Raw genomic sequence first — 16,349 nt, forward strand, 5'->3', positions numbered from 1 at the left:
GGGCAATGTATCCGGCCCGGCATGTGTTCCTATAGATCGGCATTTTCACAGAAGGTGCTTCGCTAAAACTGATTCTTGTGCGTTCTTGCCCATTGGACAAGGAAGCTTTTCTTCACGCTGGTCACCGTTCTTGACGCCATCGTTAGACATTGTTGGGTCCGAGTGCGACACCAACTCGAATGGCTTCCTCCTTTTTCTTCGGGCAGGGTGAAACTGTAATGGAGCATCATCACAGCACGTGCATCTCGTTGTTCTCGCTCGTCGAATAAGAGGCGCGTAATTGTGCATGTGTCCTACTCTAGCACTGGCTTTCGCTTTGTCAGGTTGGTACGTAGCAGAACATTTTTACATAATGAAAGAGGCTGCTGGGGGAAACGTTCGACTGGGCGGAGAAGCATAGAGAGACGCAGAACGCAGTTAGAAACTAGGTTGACGCAAAAATACGCTGCACTCTGATGTCGTATCCGATGGATGTCTGCTGGTTTGACACGGCATGTTAGTTCAATTTTATAAATTATCATTGGAGTACGTTAGCCTGCGAACGCAGAGTTATCATTGAAGTTATGTTTGCCAAAGCTGAAATCTGACTAGGCTTGAAAAATGGATGGGGTTCGACGCGGCTTGAACCTAGTTATACGAGTGAAAGCTCTGTTAAGCATGGTCTCCACTGTCTCAAATTTCAAGGTCAAGGACAAAGGTCAAAGGTCAGGTACCTAATGGTCATAGTCATATGATCACGTGGTCATATTACCATAGCTTGCGCCATACCATCACGCAGTTAAGTTCGGTTTGACCTTGTGAGGCATTGAAGGTCATTGTCTCATCAAAATCGGAGGTTGTACCGCGAGGTGTAACTCTCGCTCTAAAAACATTCCAAGCCTATTTCCCGTACCCTTGCATGTGGACAATGGAAGGTGCCAATGCCTTCCGTTCCTTTTTTTTGAGAGGCGCTGATGAAATTAGCGTACATGCCTTCAGTTCGCGATAGAAACTTTGCCGACAGGCCGCAGCTCTGTGTAAAATTGATTTTATCTAAACTTTACCGGGCGCACCCAGCTCGCTCTGCCCATGATTCACAATCCCAGGAACCGTGAAGTTCATAACGCCGAGCCACACCGACCGTCCTTTCCCGCAGCCATAAAAATAACCAGATCTTGTAGAAGTGGCGCGATCGATCAAGAGGTATGACAAATTTTTCCATGTGACCGTCTGCCTCGCTTTTTCGCCCTTCCTGCGTCGCTTTAAAGTGGCATGCCCACCCCCACACTTTACGCACACAATTGTCCATGGTGCCATGAAAAACCTACACTGTATCACATAACATGAGCATGTCAAAAAGTCGACGTCGTCCCAGTTACACCAAACCCAAGTGCGGAGCAATGGGAGGGTCTGCTCTCCACCGACTGCCGCGATGACCAGATCCGTTTGATACGGCGAGCTCAGCTGACGGCAGCATCCAGCGGAGCCCTGGAATAGGGGCAACCTACCGTTGCGCATGGACTCATCGGACCGCATAAAAGCACTTGCGCTAGAGCTAAATAAAGTTTTCCTATCCTATCCTATCCTATCCTATCCTATCCTATCCTATCCTATCCTATCCTATCCTATCCTATCCTATCCTATCCTATCCTATCCTATCCTATCCTATCCTATCCTATCCTATCCTATCCTATCCTATCCTATCCTATCCTATCCTATCCTATCCTATCCTATCCTATCCTATCCTATCCTATCCTATCCTATCCTATCCTATCCTATCCTATCCTATCCTATCCTATCCTATCCTATCCTATCCTATCCTATCCTATCCTATCCTATCCTATCCTATCCTATCCCATCCCATCCCATCCCATCCCATCCCATCCCATCCCATCCCATCCCATCCCATCCCATCCCATCCCGCAGGCAGAATCCGTCCCCGTTTCAGCTGTCTCAACACCAGGCGTGCTCGTGGCTTGGCGCTTCTACGCTGTGAAGACCGTCAAGACTGTCAAGTCGAAGCTCGCGTGTGATACACCACATTTGTTGCCGAAGGCATAGCTTTCGCGTATGGCTCTTGCTCTCAGGAAAGAAAAAAGAACGAAATGGTTGTAAGCTTCACTGCGTGACAAGTGTTCGTCGCGGCGAAGAAGATCACATCGGTATGGACACGCCTCCCAATACGACACTTTGCGCTTCCTCCGGCCTTGCGGTTCCTGCAGCGAAAATAATTTTCAGAACTGAAATTACTTCCTGTAAGCCGCGATGTTTGCCTTAAAAATGTTCCTCTTTTATTTACTGGCCTCTGCAGTATATGACACATTGTTTTCCTCTACACAGCAGTAGATAAGCGCGTGACTTAACACGTTACCCGCTGGGTACCGCAGGTTCGAGGTTTCCGTGCGGGCGCTTCAGCCTATCAACACCACTGATGGCGCTGTGTACAGCATGCCCACCGAGTTCGAGTTGCTCAGCAGCAGAGAAGACTTCCTAGCCGATCCCAGAGACCTACGTCACTCTCATGGGGACATCGACGAGAGGCGCATCTTCTTCAAGGGTGAGTGCTGCGCTCTGCTGCTGAACACTGACCTCATTTGGTTAAGACACACGGCTTGCTCATTTTGAGCGCTTCCAGGAATTGGTGACGTTATTGGGAGTGCACACTATTTTTGCAGCGTCAGCTATTACAGCCAGACACCCCGAGAACCCGTTGTCGTCTTCATATGAAAAGACGCCATTGTCGGCAATGTCATATTACCCTTCCAACTCCCGAACACACTCTCTTGCAACATTCTTTCTTCCATAACCCATACAGTCGACGCCGCAACTCGTGACACGTTACGGCCTTAAACTGTTTTTTTTTGTAAATTATTGTTAGCAAGAACGTACAAGCTCTTCAGGTCCAGTCTCGCTCAGTCAGTATCCGCTCAGGTTACGGCGAAATCGAATCATGCCCTGTCGGTCAGTGCATTTCTCTTTTCTTTTGAGTAAACGTTATTAAGAAAGACGGAAAGGCGGTTCCGCCTTTGCTTTTATTTCTTAGCTCTTCATACCACACAAAATGCGCCCTGACTGTACACGAGTTTATTGAAAAAGCAACGACCGGCGAAACATTCTCCAGCTCCTGGGAAGTTTGCTCAATTTCCAACGCGATATATACGAATGTTCTGAGGAGACACACAGACAGGGTAAGCGAACACCAATTCGTCTACGAAAAGCGAATGCTGGTCACTTGAAGAATTCACTGAGGCTACACGGACCCAGGAGGAAAAACTGACCGCAGCACTTGGTATCAGGTGCAAGGTTTATCTGAGCAATGCACACATTGTATCATCAGGTACTACAACGCCCATTTCTCCTTTCACTGAACTACTTGACACCGAAGTCAAAAGCGCGAATCAATGCTTGCCTTAGTCTTGAGACTTTGTCATTGTCGTGGCCATACTCATGGTTCATGGTCACTGGCCGTGGCACAACCAAGACCCAGAAAACTTGGTAATTTGAAAAAATCAGCCTGAAGGGCATTTACTAAAGCTGACAGGATTCCAAAACCGGCCTCGCAATCGTTGGCGCATTCTTGCTTCCACGAATAGAGTCTGTTGAAAGACATCTCATGTCGCACGCTTCTGCTATAACCACTGAACGTTTTAATTTTACGTTTCAACAAAACCATTCCGAAGTGCGACTTGCGACCACGGCAGCCCTTGTGCCATGCTTTTTCCTTCTTCGGTTTCTCTACACCTGCCTCAGATTTCCCAGCAGGTACGTTTCAGGATCTCGGAGCACAGCCTCTCCGTCTCGCCGAATTTAAAGGCGCGGTGATTACCGAGACGGGTGGCTAGTTTTGTGGTTTAATGTGCCTCTCCTGTTCTGGTTCCTGGCGTGGCGCAGGGGAGACCCTGTTCGGTCGCGTTCTGTGGAACCCGCTGGCAGAGCTCAGCGCCAGCTTGCGCATCGACCAAGTCTACCTGTGCAGCGGAAAGACTGGCTTCACTCCCGCCTTCAACCCGACGGGCCACGAGCTTGCCGGGGGGCCCAGCTTCGGCTGCGTGCAGCCCAGCCCGGAACTCGAACACCGGTTCCTGATCCTGGTGAGGGAGACAAAGAGCTGCACGCCATTCAGCATCTTCTTTTTCTTTTTACGCAGATGCATGCACAACCTTGGTAAAAAAATATACAGTCCAAGGGGTTTGCTTCTAAGCTGCGTACCGGGCCTCTGTAGAAGCCATGGAAGTCGCAACCTCCGGAAAACTAAGGACTGGAGTTAACCCCCCCCCCCCCCCCCCCCCCCCCCCCCCCCCTCCCATCTTCAATAAATTCTGAACGCTGATGGTGCGGCACCGGCACGAGTTGCGCAGCACGGCCCAGAAGCGAACCCCCCTGGGATCTGAACATTTGACAAAGATAGTACTTACTTTGTAGCAGAAAACTATAAATTTTATGTATATGTTATACAGCTTGAACCTCAAGAAGAAGTGGCTATTATTTTTTTAATACTGTGTGTACAGCGAAGCATTTTTTGTGCTTATGGAGCTGTTAAGAAATTCAGACCTCTCACGGAGCTCTGAGCATCGTATTACAACTGAGAGTTCTTTCCCTTGGCAACGGCAATTTTTGATCCGTAAAATATTGACTTTTCTTTCAAATTTTTTTCACTATTTTCGTGTCTGTAACCGAATCGAAAGCCAAAACGGTGTACACGGACGACTCCAGCCAAAGCAAACAAAACGAAACAAAAACAAAGTCACAGGCAAGAGGAAGTCATCACGAGAGAAAATAGCTTTCCTTTAATACTTGGACGCCCGCAAAGACGCTCGTCTTTGTTATTTAGACATTCGATGTTGAGATAATTTGGTACGAGACATACATTGTAGTTAGCGGGTGGACTTTTCGGTTTTTATTTTTTGAGCATTCGGCACACATTTTTGTTTCTGTTTCTTCCAAACGAAGTTTTCAGTTTTTTCCAGCGAATATTATTTTCGAAGGATGAATTCCATTTTTTTTTTCTGCGGTGACATACTACGGAACTTTTGCGGGGTTAAAAGTCACTTACTGTTTAACTTGTTCTTTCTGTCGATCCGAGCATTTGATTTACAAGTAATTAGCGCTCATATAGTCGTATTTAGAGCTGTGCTTCTTATGGCATTACTATCACCATTTTAAAATGTCACAGAGTTTGAGAACCTTTTGGAATTATATTACAGGCAACAGGGGAATTGACAACTGATCATGCTGTTGTTATGATTTCCCTCATCCTTGTTTGTTAAGTTGTTAAGCATGCGTGTTTTGATTATGTTTTTTGTGTCTTGTCGGTGCCTTAGGTTTTTGTTCCTCGATAATTAAAATAAAAACCTCTCCTGTTATGGCCCCGCAAGTGAGGGCTACAGTATTCCCAAATAAATAAATAAATAAATAAATAAATAAATAAATAAATAAATAAATAAATAAATAAATAAATAAATAAATAAATAAATAAATAAATAAAAGGTAACGGAGGTTAAATGAAATCAGTCAAACACTCAAGTGGAAGTGGCCTATAAAAGGTGAGCTGTCATGTTATCGTTAGGTTGCTGGGCTGGGTAGAGCGAGAGACCGGGACATCACGTGGTCTGCGTGTTGACGGCAGCGATGGAACTGCCGCTGGACCGTCGCGCTAGCCAGAACAGCGGATAATTTTCGTGACGTTTATGCACGATTTCGCGCCAGTCTTCTTACAAGTGATGGAGAAACATTCCTAACCAAGTAACTGCCCTAGGCGGGACACTATAGGCGATGACATTGAACTGCACTACGCTAGCAGATGACGTCTGGCGATGAAGACAGCCTCCCGGTCTGCAAAAGCGTGTAACGTATACAGCAGAGGAATATTTCAAAACACTGCGCTACTTAATCCAACGGCACCACCGTCCTGCCGCGTCCCTGCCTTAGGTATTCGGTTAATTTTCTTCTCTGACTGAACATAATTCTTATTCAATAGCCAGCTAGCTGTGGCATGCATATAGCATCGATATTGACCTTTTTCGCTTAAATCCGAATTTATAAAATTTAATTTGGGCTACTTTAGCTATATACCCGAAATTGCAACCATAATTATAGGGCATATAAGGCAGATATACGTAATTTTGGTAATACCTTGTTCATAAGGAAAATAATAAAATGCAGGCCAGATGGCGTTATTTTTTGCCGTTCCGCCCTAATACCCGCCGCTCCGCTCGACAGTTCCCGTACTGGAAAGTTCCACCATCTCGGCGCATTGCTCCTTCTCGAACGTTTCCCATTCTTAACAGTCTTGGATGTGTACCCGCCTGCCGGCGTCGGTCTGTGGTGGCTTTTTGTATTAGCGCAATGGGAGCCTGTATAATGCAATTTACAGCCTATATCTCGCATCCTGTTCATTGTCCATACCCGATACGTAATCCGCAGAGAATGAGTGTCATCCGCGCATAAAAACTGCTTACAACAGGCGACAAAATTATCCGGGGCACGTGACAGGCAGCAAAATCCGGCAAAACTGCATCGTCACGCCATCTGACGATGCACTTCTATAAGCGTGCTTTTATACTCGCTGTGGTGTTTTTTTTTCCTCGCTTCCGTCGAACAAGCTCGTGATGTGCAGCGCTAGGTGCGGGGGTCGCTGTTTTGTAACTACCGGTCGCGCGCGCAGTTTGGCGGCGCACGAAGGGCGATGAAGCGTGCGCTGTTCGCTTTGTCGCGACACTTTCCTGTTTTACAGCGCTACCTGTCAACTTAGTCTAGGTTTATGGCGCAGGTCGTCCGCAGATAAACGGAGCCTACCTCTATAGGAGCCCCATGCTTCCCGGCAGGCACCTCTTTATATGTCGAGAATTCTTGATCGCGGCATCGAGAGAATTGATCAAGAACTTCGAACACACAACCCAACTACCCCATTACCCAACGCCAGCCCGCTCCCCACAGACTGCAGACTGAACCCCGTTCTCTTACGTTCCTCCCTTCCAACATGCCAGCTACACCGTGACGCCAGCTAATGCTGAACATTTGTATTATGGACCGGTATCAATCCTGTCAGTTTTTTTAAAAAGCGTTCTTGCATTTATCGCGACTCGCACACGGTCAAATAATTTTTTTCTTTATCAGGCGGGATGCGCCATAATTTTCACTCTCGTCATAAGCGGGCCGCGGCCAGACTATATACTCCGAGAAATCTTGATTACGCGCGGCGCTTTCGACAATGAATAGGACCACTCGTAAAGGAAAAAAAAATGTACGGCTCAGTGCATCTTTACGGCGTGCTTGCTCTCTTTAAACCCACGAAAACAGCAATGGTGGGAGGCTGTAACGCATGCTGAGCCGGTTCATTGTCGGAACAGGTAAGATGGGCAATCTACTTAATCGCTGCAAAGCTAGCAACGCATGCTTCAGGCGCGTCGTGCGCTGCTGAACTGCTCGCGCAACGCGGTAATAGAAAACAGCGACGTCTCTATAACACTGCATATCGCCAGCTAGTTCACCAGAAGCATGGAAAAAGGGGCGGCTGCGAGCACGAAAGGACGCGCATGCGCCTATCGCGGTCTTCACACCAGAACTGCTACGTCAGAAGGCGCGGCGATAAAGTTTTGCTGGACTTCGCCGCCTGTCGCGTGCCCCGTCTTATTTTGTCGGTGGTTCTACTACATGCGCTTATTGCCTCAGGTGCTTTATTAAGAGCGAAAATTGCTGCACAATCACTCCTTTCCATTCCTCGTTATAAAAAATAGTTATCACCATCGTGTTTGTCTCTGCACCCGTCTTTTTCGCTATCATCCGTGCTGTCGGAGAAAAAAGGTAAGAAATTTTTAAATCAACGAAACGCCCGTCTATGCTATCTGCTTTGCTGCCTTCCTTGGGAGCAGACGTCCCCATCCCAGCTTTCGTGAAACCATTGACAACGGACAGGTTTCACACGGTCAGTGTGGTGTGCTCTCATTGAATTGCACGCCATCTTGAAGAAAAATAAGAAAAAATAAATCAAGCGGCGATCATTAGTACCCCTCTCTTCATTGTGGGGACAAGACGCGAGAGCGACCTTTTTTTGAAGACGACATAGAAGCTAGTCTCGGTAAGCACGCGTACAGACAGTCAGACGAGTGACAGCAAGTGACGCACAGCGCAAGTATTACCCTACAAACTTCGTGGTCGTCATAATCGCGCTGGGCGTGACAAGTTACAGCGAGATACTTCGAAAAAAAAAAAACGCTGTTTGATTCGAAACTGTAAATAGTCCGAGTAGAGTACAATTCTGACATTTAAACATGAACAAACAGTACGCGGACTGTATTCCAGAAAATGCGGTGTGCACATACTGGACAGACGTTAATCGACGCTTTTTGCGCGTTTTGTCAAACAGGACCGCAGCAATCCCGACAACGTCCAGGAGTCGGTTGCAGGAGTATCTTTCAAGGCCAAGCTAGCCGACGACGATTCTGAAACTAGCCGATTGCGGGACTATCCCGGAGTTGACGGCTTCTCCATGATGGTCGACCCTTTGTACGAGGTGAGCCAATTTCTTTTCGAGTACACCCAGAACGTTGCCGTCCAGTGATGCTTTCCTTGGGCAGCCGCTGGCGCACTTTGGATAGCCAACATGTGCGCGCCAGTTTGAAAGTTTCACAACGTAACGACCCCAGCCGACGCTATCAGCACCAGCGCTCATCACTAAGGACAGAGGATGAGACCCGACTGCAAGCTCCTGCTCGTTCTCAGGAACGCTGGCCTAACGTAGCAACGTTTTAGTACAAATCTTCCCCTGTGTGATTTTTACAACACAATCACATAATTAATTTCAAGCGCTAGCATTTTCTCAATGTGGAAGTGAGTGCGCATCCGCAAGTCTCTTTTTATTTTAATGTGATCGTGCCCAATTCCATCTGTTCTGTGTCACACTTAATTGTTCATCTTTACCTTCTCTACTTTGTCAGTATTTTACTTCTAATTCATTTGTTTCTTTGACGATATCAACGAGACGTCCCGCAAATGTCGAAGGCTTGCCATAGTCCATCAATTCATTTACTCTACACCGCTATATCACTAATGATGTATCCCTGATGCTTTATGTGTATAGACTCCATCGCATCTAATGTGCAGCTAGCACGGACGGAAAATCCAACTTAAAATACGTACACCAGCGAGTGCGCAGAAGGTTCAGTCCTCTGCGAAGACACAACAAGACACACTTTACTTCGCATCTCTACATGTATTTAAATCGTGAACGTTTAAAGTCGGAGAAGCTAAAATTCAGATTCACAAATGGCTCTTTCTCGGCAGCACCCACAGCCCTGGCCGCATGTCTCTCTGAGAGCTTGCTAAAATTTCTTGTCGCAGAACAGTTTTCGGGCAGAAAATTTTCAAAAGGTGACATCACTTTGCATTGGTTAAAATGAAAAGAACCCTCTTTATAGGACGCCGCCGCGGTGGCTCAGTGGTTATGGCGCTCGGCTGCTGACCTGAAAGACGCGGGTTCGATCCCGGCCGCGGCGGTCGAATTTCGATGGAGGCGAAATTCTAGAGGCCCATGTACTGTGCGATGTCAGTGCGCGTTAAAGAACACCAGGTGGTCGAAATTTCCGGAGCCCTTCACTACGGCGTCTCTCATAGCCTGAGTCGCTTTGGGACGTTAAACCCCAATAAACCATCTTTATCGGACGACGCAGTTGGTGCCTCCGTAAAGTTCATTCTTATCACTACCTGAGTGTACTTGGATGTATTTAACGGGCTAATTAAGACTGTGGCGATAACATCAAAATAATACAGCGTACTTCCTTTCGCCCCTCGTCCTCTACGTCTCTCCTCTTTCGGTGGTTCGCGGAACGGCCGCGTGAGGCGCCTCTACATTCATGCGCCGTGCGTTAGGCGTATTATCCGTGAGTTTGTCTCTGATTTCTCCTGAACGAAATGCGTTTTACTGCAAGCTGTTTCAGGAGGAGCGAATCGAATAGCAAGCTTTTCGGTGACGGCATATAACGACGCCGAAGTCGTTTGCCCCGAAGAAAGTTCGTCTCACGGCTATCACCGTAAAAAAAAAAAGTTGTCAAGCTACAAGTTTTTATATTGTCGATATTTACGAAATTGGTGCCATGCTGCGGCGGCGCTGTAAATTAGTCCAAGAAGGATCGGATGCCTGAGTGGTTCGCCGACATATTCAAATATTGTTGTCAGAACTTTGATTTAAAAAAAGAAACATTTTAGGTGCGCTCCTACACGAATATTTGCGCGCTAACGAGTTGAAAGAGTCGCTGAGTGTCACTGCATCAGTTTTTTGGTGCCAGCAATAGAGAGAGCATGGGAACAGCAATGTTCCAAGCTGTAGTGGACCGCTTGCAGGACCATGACAGCCTACAGTATATTTATAAAGAGACGATTTTCTTTTGGAAGGGCTTATATAAATATGAAGCTCTTGTGGTAACAGACGTCACCGAGCGCACATCACTACTGGGGACATTTAAAGAGCGAAAAGTTTTGTGTTGTGTGACTGTCCGGGTAACTGCAGACCTTATTACGGCATGCGTGTACGGTGATATGGCGCTATGTTATCCAAGGAGAGAGGAGGCGATGATCTAAGGATTTCTTTGGAGCTCCGTTTCATACACTGATTTTTTTCTCTCTTCGATTGCTCCATGCCCTCGCTGTCCCTGGAATGAGTCAGACAGACGGACGGATGGCAAGAATGGAATAGAATTGCACGAAAAGGATTGCATCATAATGGCCTTGCATTCATTAAGTCCATTCCATTCGTTGCTCGCGAACAAACTGAGAGAACAAATGACGGCTTTGCTCCGAGAAGACAGCACGAGGAAGAAGGCGACCTCATTGCTCCCACTTTCCACAAGTATACACAATTAGAAATATGTATTCATGTTTTAGGTATCGCGTGTTAATAAAATTTTGAAAACATACACACATATACAAAAAAACTTGCACGGCCGCAGCTTCATCAGTTAAATTTCAAGCGACCTTGACTGGCAATTTTTTTGTACATGATATAGTTAGCACCAAAAACAAGGACCAAGGTGGGAGAAAGACACAACACGAGCGCTTATTTTTTGTTGCTTGTTTTCTGCGAAATGGTATGACAAACTGACAACTGCTGGGCCTTGCTTACGCGGATTGATAAATGCATAAAAAAAGAAAACAATGTGCTTCTACTTTTTTCATTCACGCGTTGTACAAGAGTCTTCGTCATCGAAGTCAATGATCTTAAATTCTCTCCAAAAATTCTTCCCGCTTTCACGCTTGGTGTTCCTATACAAGGTGAACTTTTAACCTTTAGAGATTTTTTTTATAAACTGGGAGAGATAGTCGATGGGATCTGTTGAGCTGGATTATACAGCAAGGTGGTCATTGTGTAACTGATATAGAAAAATAATTAGACGATCAACTAATAAACTGTCTATTTTTGATTTTGGAGTGCAAGTTTGTATTGCAATATTGATGACAATCAACATCGAAGGCGAGCCCTGTTAAGCTTTCTTCATCGGCAGTGTCGTTAGAAATATCGAACGTTAAAAATACGCATTTGAAAGCTTGTTGAGTTAGCTTCTCACATTACCTAATTACAAAATGGCGCCACTGAGCGTGGTATATTCGCCGAAATGAAGTTAACTACGTCTACATTAACAAATACGCCAACTGCACCTGTATCTTGTGCGCAAGATATGCGAGAGCGGCCATTTTATGAATATGCGATGCAGAAAAGCCAACACAACGAGCCTTCAAACGCGTATTTTTGCCATTCGTTGTTCGAAGCACGTTGCCGATTAAGAAAATTTAAAAACTCAGCTCACCTCCGATGTTGGCGTCCATAAATTTTGCAATATAACCTTGCCTCCTAAAATAAAAATAGAAAAGTTTGCTGGTTAACTTTATTTAACTATTCCTTTAATTTTTTATCCATATAAGAAATGATGTCCAGCTTGTTCTAGATTCTAGCTCTAGAGACCGCACCGACGTATATCTAATAGTTTCTATGATAAAAACTTGTGGAGGTTAAAAAAAACAAAAAACTCTGTATGTGCCTGCGGGGGCATACGCAGGAACTCTATTCACGCCAGCCTAGTGGCGCCACCACGGGTGAACAGCATTCGGTGCGGTGGCCAGCCGCGTCATCCCCTCCCCCTCCTCCCCCCGCTCCCACCTTTCTTTACATCTTAATTCTCTGCTTCACAGTGCAGCGTGCTCTGCACCCCACGAGAGGTATTTCAGTGAAACAACACATGGGAAAGATATTCAGTGAAAACAATGTTACTGGACGGTGTGTTTACAAAAGGCACGGGCGCAGCCGCAGAGCCAATGGCAAGCGGCGCCCAGCACGAAAATTTTTCTCCCCACCTACCGTCGTGACACTGCCCTCGGGAAGAAAAAAGTACCTACCGGGTGCTAAGCTGGAAAAGCATCAGGTGCGTGGTACGGCTTGTGCAAGCTTGCCGTCCCGGTCAGCTCAGTTGGTAGAGCGACTGCTCCGATGAAGCGGTGGTCCCGGGTTCGAACCCCGGACCAGGACGAATTTTATGCGAAGCATACTACTTTAGCTACCACTTCAGCCCCTTCACCGTGGTTATGCGCCTCCAAATCGCGTGATACATGACGTCACACCACGTGACACGATGACGTCACGACAGTGGAGAAACGGGGGCCCACCTCGCGCCGTCGCTGTGGTTGTGCGCCTCCGAATCACGTGATACATGACGTCACACCACGTGACACGATGACGTCACGACAGTGGAGAAACGGGGGCCCACCTCGCGCCGTCGCTGTGGTTGTGCGCCTCCAAATTACGCGACACGATGATGCTTCGCATTCTCCAGGCTTAACCAAGTTAAGCCTCAGCCATTTTTTCTTTTACTACGAAGTTTCTGGGAAAGCTGTATAGCTTTCCTCTGTAGCCGTATGGCTGCGCTCGGGTGGATGCCAATGAGTAATTACTCCCTTACTGCAAATCTACTCCACCTTGGGGGATTCCCCTAAACATTTGACCAAGGCTTGTGCATGAATACGTGAATAACCTCAATCGCGGGGCGGGCAGACGGTGTCAAAGAATCGACTGGGGCAGTTTCGTACGTCAATTCCACCACCAGGCGAAGCCATGTCGTAAGTGCCACCTACGCGGAGAGGACTTATTTCAGCAATTACGACCAGGAGAGATTGACACCACAGACCGCAGATAATCACCAGCAGCAGCCCAACTACGTCTTCTGCAGGATAAAGGCCCCTCCCATATTCTCCAAATAACCCTGGCCTGTAACAGCTGGGCCAACGTATTCCTGAAAAATTTATAATTATCCTCATACCTGACGCTCAGCGCCCCCCCCCCCCTCCCCCCCGCCCCCTCCCCATCATGCAGGCCATGCAGTGTCAGTGCAGGAAAACTTAAAATAAGTGCAGTGGGCATAGATTGGATTGTCAGGATGCCCTTGTCGGTGGAAAGCGTTTGCGAAAGGCCTGTATCGCCTTGTTGGGGCCACATAGTATTACTATGTGCTTCACACACCAACTGTACTTTCCGCCTTCTGAAATTTTAGCCGGTACGACCAATACGCATTTAACTGAAATCCTGAAACACCTCTGCCTTATTTTTTCTTCGTTTTTTCTTTCCTTCTCTTTCTGCGCGCTGTTTCTGTCTTTCTGAAAGCGGTAGCTCATTTTTCCGCTTTCTCAAAGTTAAGATGAAGTTTAGCGCCAAAAACGAGGACAAAGTAGGAGTGAAGACACAACACGAGCGCTAAACTTCATCATGAATAAGATTCAACTCGCCCAACTTTCCACCTTACTACTCAAAGTTAAGGTTCACATAAACTCGGTGAACCGGGTGGACCTCGTGAAGTAGCGCTTTCACACTAAACAAATGCGCTATAATCACAGGAACTATTGCGTGTGTTTCAACGGGAATGAGGCAGTTACCGTGTGATTCCTTTACTCGTAACGACCACCAGCTCCATCTGTACTTGTACCTTCCAGACTTAAAGCCACGAAGACAAACGCCAGTCTCTTTACAGCCAGACCCCTTTTACAGCTACAGATAACCATTTATTAATATTTTTTTTTGCAAAGGTAGTATATTGCGGCCTGCACCGCACGACTGTTGTACGACCGATTTGGAATTTGTGATCAAAAAAAAAAAAAATGCGCGGCCAGAGTATGACTGCTGTGATCCATGCTTCCGCAGATGGCGTCCGGCGGCCAGTGGTATCTGCAGGTGCTGTACACAGTCGTGCCGCACGTCAGGAGCAGCGCGCGGCGCCGCCGGGCCGTCTTCCCGAGCAGCGAGACGGGGGCGACCCAGGTGCACGTGTTCCGCATCGGCCGCCAGCCCCACGCGGCCGGAGTTACCGTCGCGCGCACGGTGCTGGCGACTGCGAGCACGGCGCTCTTCGTGCTCATCCTCGGCAGCTGGGTCGCGTACCGGCGCCACAAATCAAAGGCGACTGCAGTGCCGGTCTGCGGTCTGCGCACTCGCGGCTGTTACACCCCTGTGTGCAGCCATCAGGAGGACCACCATCGCCATCACCACTGTTCGACGTCTCTGTCTGTGTGGAGAGTGAGAGTGAGGCCTTGGACGCCCCAGTCGGACCCGATCCGTCCAGACGTGACGGAGGTGTGACCCCACTCGACTCGGGCGCAAGTGTTGACACCTTTCGCCGCGGCTAATGATGCAAGCGCCCTCTGTGCTTCCACCCGTCAGCTTATTTTTATACCGGGTGCCTCGAGGCGATGAAAAAGCAGCCCCTTTCTGGCGAGGCCGCAATGAGAGCGGTCTACTCGCGTTGGCCACGGTGGCTGTAGCGGATGGACCAACGTAAAGGGCGCAAAAGGCGAACTGCACGCGGCCGGTCACACTCGTTTAGAGATAACAGTGGGTCTATAGCGCTTAATCACATAGGAAAGACTACAAATTGGAAAGAAAACAATGGAGGCACTTTCCCCCATCATTGCGCAATGCCGTGTCGATAGAGCAGAAAGCAGAACTTGGACAATCAACAGAGATTAGCTGAGAACCGCTGAAGCGCGTTCCTCAGGATGTAGGTACTGCGATTACGATTCCTAAAGAGCCCACGAGAGCAGAAATGTAGACGAAATGGGAGAGTTATCAGAAAAAAAAAAAGTCCATTTAATTCGAAAGCATAATTTCTTGTTTCGCTTCAAAAGTCATAGCTGTTTCACTCTCGGTGAAGAGGCCACGAGCCCAACCCATGCTGCCCCACTCTATGGGCGACTGTGATCGGCTCCGAACTTATGCAAGACCAAAGATGTGTGGCGGATTCGCCGGTATGTTATACCCACCGATATTCATGCGTTTCACTCAAGGCTGTGGTGCTCCACCTGTGAAATGACCACCTATCGAGAGTGACCCCTGCGGTGACCAGCGCACGCGGGTAATTATTGTACCGCGACGGCACCTTCTACTATCTCCCAGGAAAACTGCTAGCCGTGCCTGACCCATTAATTGGACTGCCGGTACAGTTTGCTTCCGAACCCACCTGCAGGTCGGGAGCTCACTACAGCTACGGAACATGAAGGACCCATGTATTTCTCGCCAATAAAGTATTTTCGGTGTGTTATGCCACCACCTCCATAACAGTACTCTTCATGTTCAAAGAATTGCCCACACGGTAATAAATTAAAGTGATGGTATCATGGGGAAAAGCTTCCCGACGGCAAAACGTACGCTGCGGACAGGAACGGTGAAGAAATGAAAGCAAAGACAATTTACGCTTTATAAAGCCCGGACTGGGCACTATACTTGAAGAAAGTATCTCCGATACCTGTACCTGATACCCTCAGAAATTGAATTTCCGATACCGATGCCCAACCAAAACTCATTTTCGATACAGATACTCGCACAGTACACGCACTGACATCGCGCAGTACACGGGCCTCTAGCATTTCGCCTTCACAGAAATGCAACCGCCACGGCTAATGGCTGCAGGCTTTGCTCAACAAGTGCAGAGGCTAACAGAAGCCAGGTCTCCTAATCATATATGTCCTTGCAAATGCTTCCGAAATCCTTCTAAAGTAAACCTGCTACCCTCAACCTGTCTTATCTCCACTTTCCGCAAATAAGCAGAAGCTAGCTGTCACTCCGATACTCACGGCTTGTCCCATCGCTTGAAGAAGATTGGACAACGGGCAAATTTCAAAGTCGTTTCTTCAGCGTTAGAAAAACTGCTGAAACCCTGCAAACTGACAAGACTAGGTCCGGCAAAAAAGGGCGGGTGTACCAACAAACTTGAAACCAAGTTCTTTGAATGCATGGAATCGACTGTGTACTACATCATATGATTGACTTGGGCAAAAAAAATGTATCGGTCAAAGTGGAAGGTACCTGAATGACCGCCTTCAGGAACACGCGGTTACAATGT

At 47.5% G+C, this 16,349-nt stretch overlaps 1 protein-coding gene across 1 annotated transcript in view; it reads left to right on the forward strand.

The window, feature by feature from the left end:
* The window catches only part of LOC149351971 (extracellular matrix organizing protein FRAS1-like), a 55,272-nt gene extending 39,758 nt beyond the window's left edge, over positions 1 to 15,514 (forward strand). Inside the window, exons 14-17 of the mRNA XM_089577102.1 lie at positions 2,367 to 2,536; positions 3,871 to 4,070; positions 8,345 to 8,491; positions 14,156 to 15,514. Coding sequence (XP_089433228.1) covers positions 2,367 to 2,536; positions 3,871 to 4,070; positions 8,345 to 8,491; positions 14,156 to 14,590 — 952 coding nt within the window. The 3' untranslated portion in view covers positions 14,591 to 15,514. The remainder of the gene's footprint in view (positions 1 to 2,366; positions 2,537 to 3,870; positions 4,071 to 8,344; positions 8,492 to 14,155) is intronic.
* Positions 15,515 to 16,349: the final 835 nt, after the last annotated feature.

Source organism: Amblyomma mixtum, chromosome 3 (assembly GCF_055824585.1).
Source record: "Amblyomma mixtum isolate Tamu chromosome 3, ASM5582458v1, whole genome shotgun sequence".
In the NCBI taxonomy this organism is placed as follows: domain Eukaryota; kingdom Metazoa; phylum Arthropoda; class Arachnida; order Ixodida; family Ixodidae; genus Amblyomma; species Amblyomma mixtum.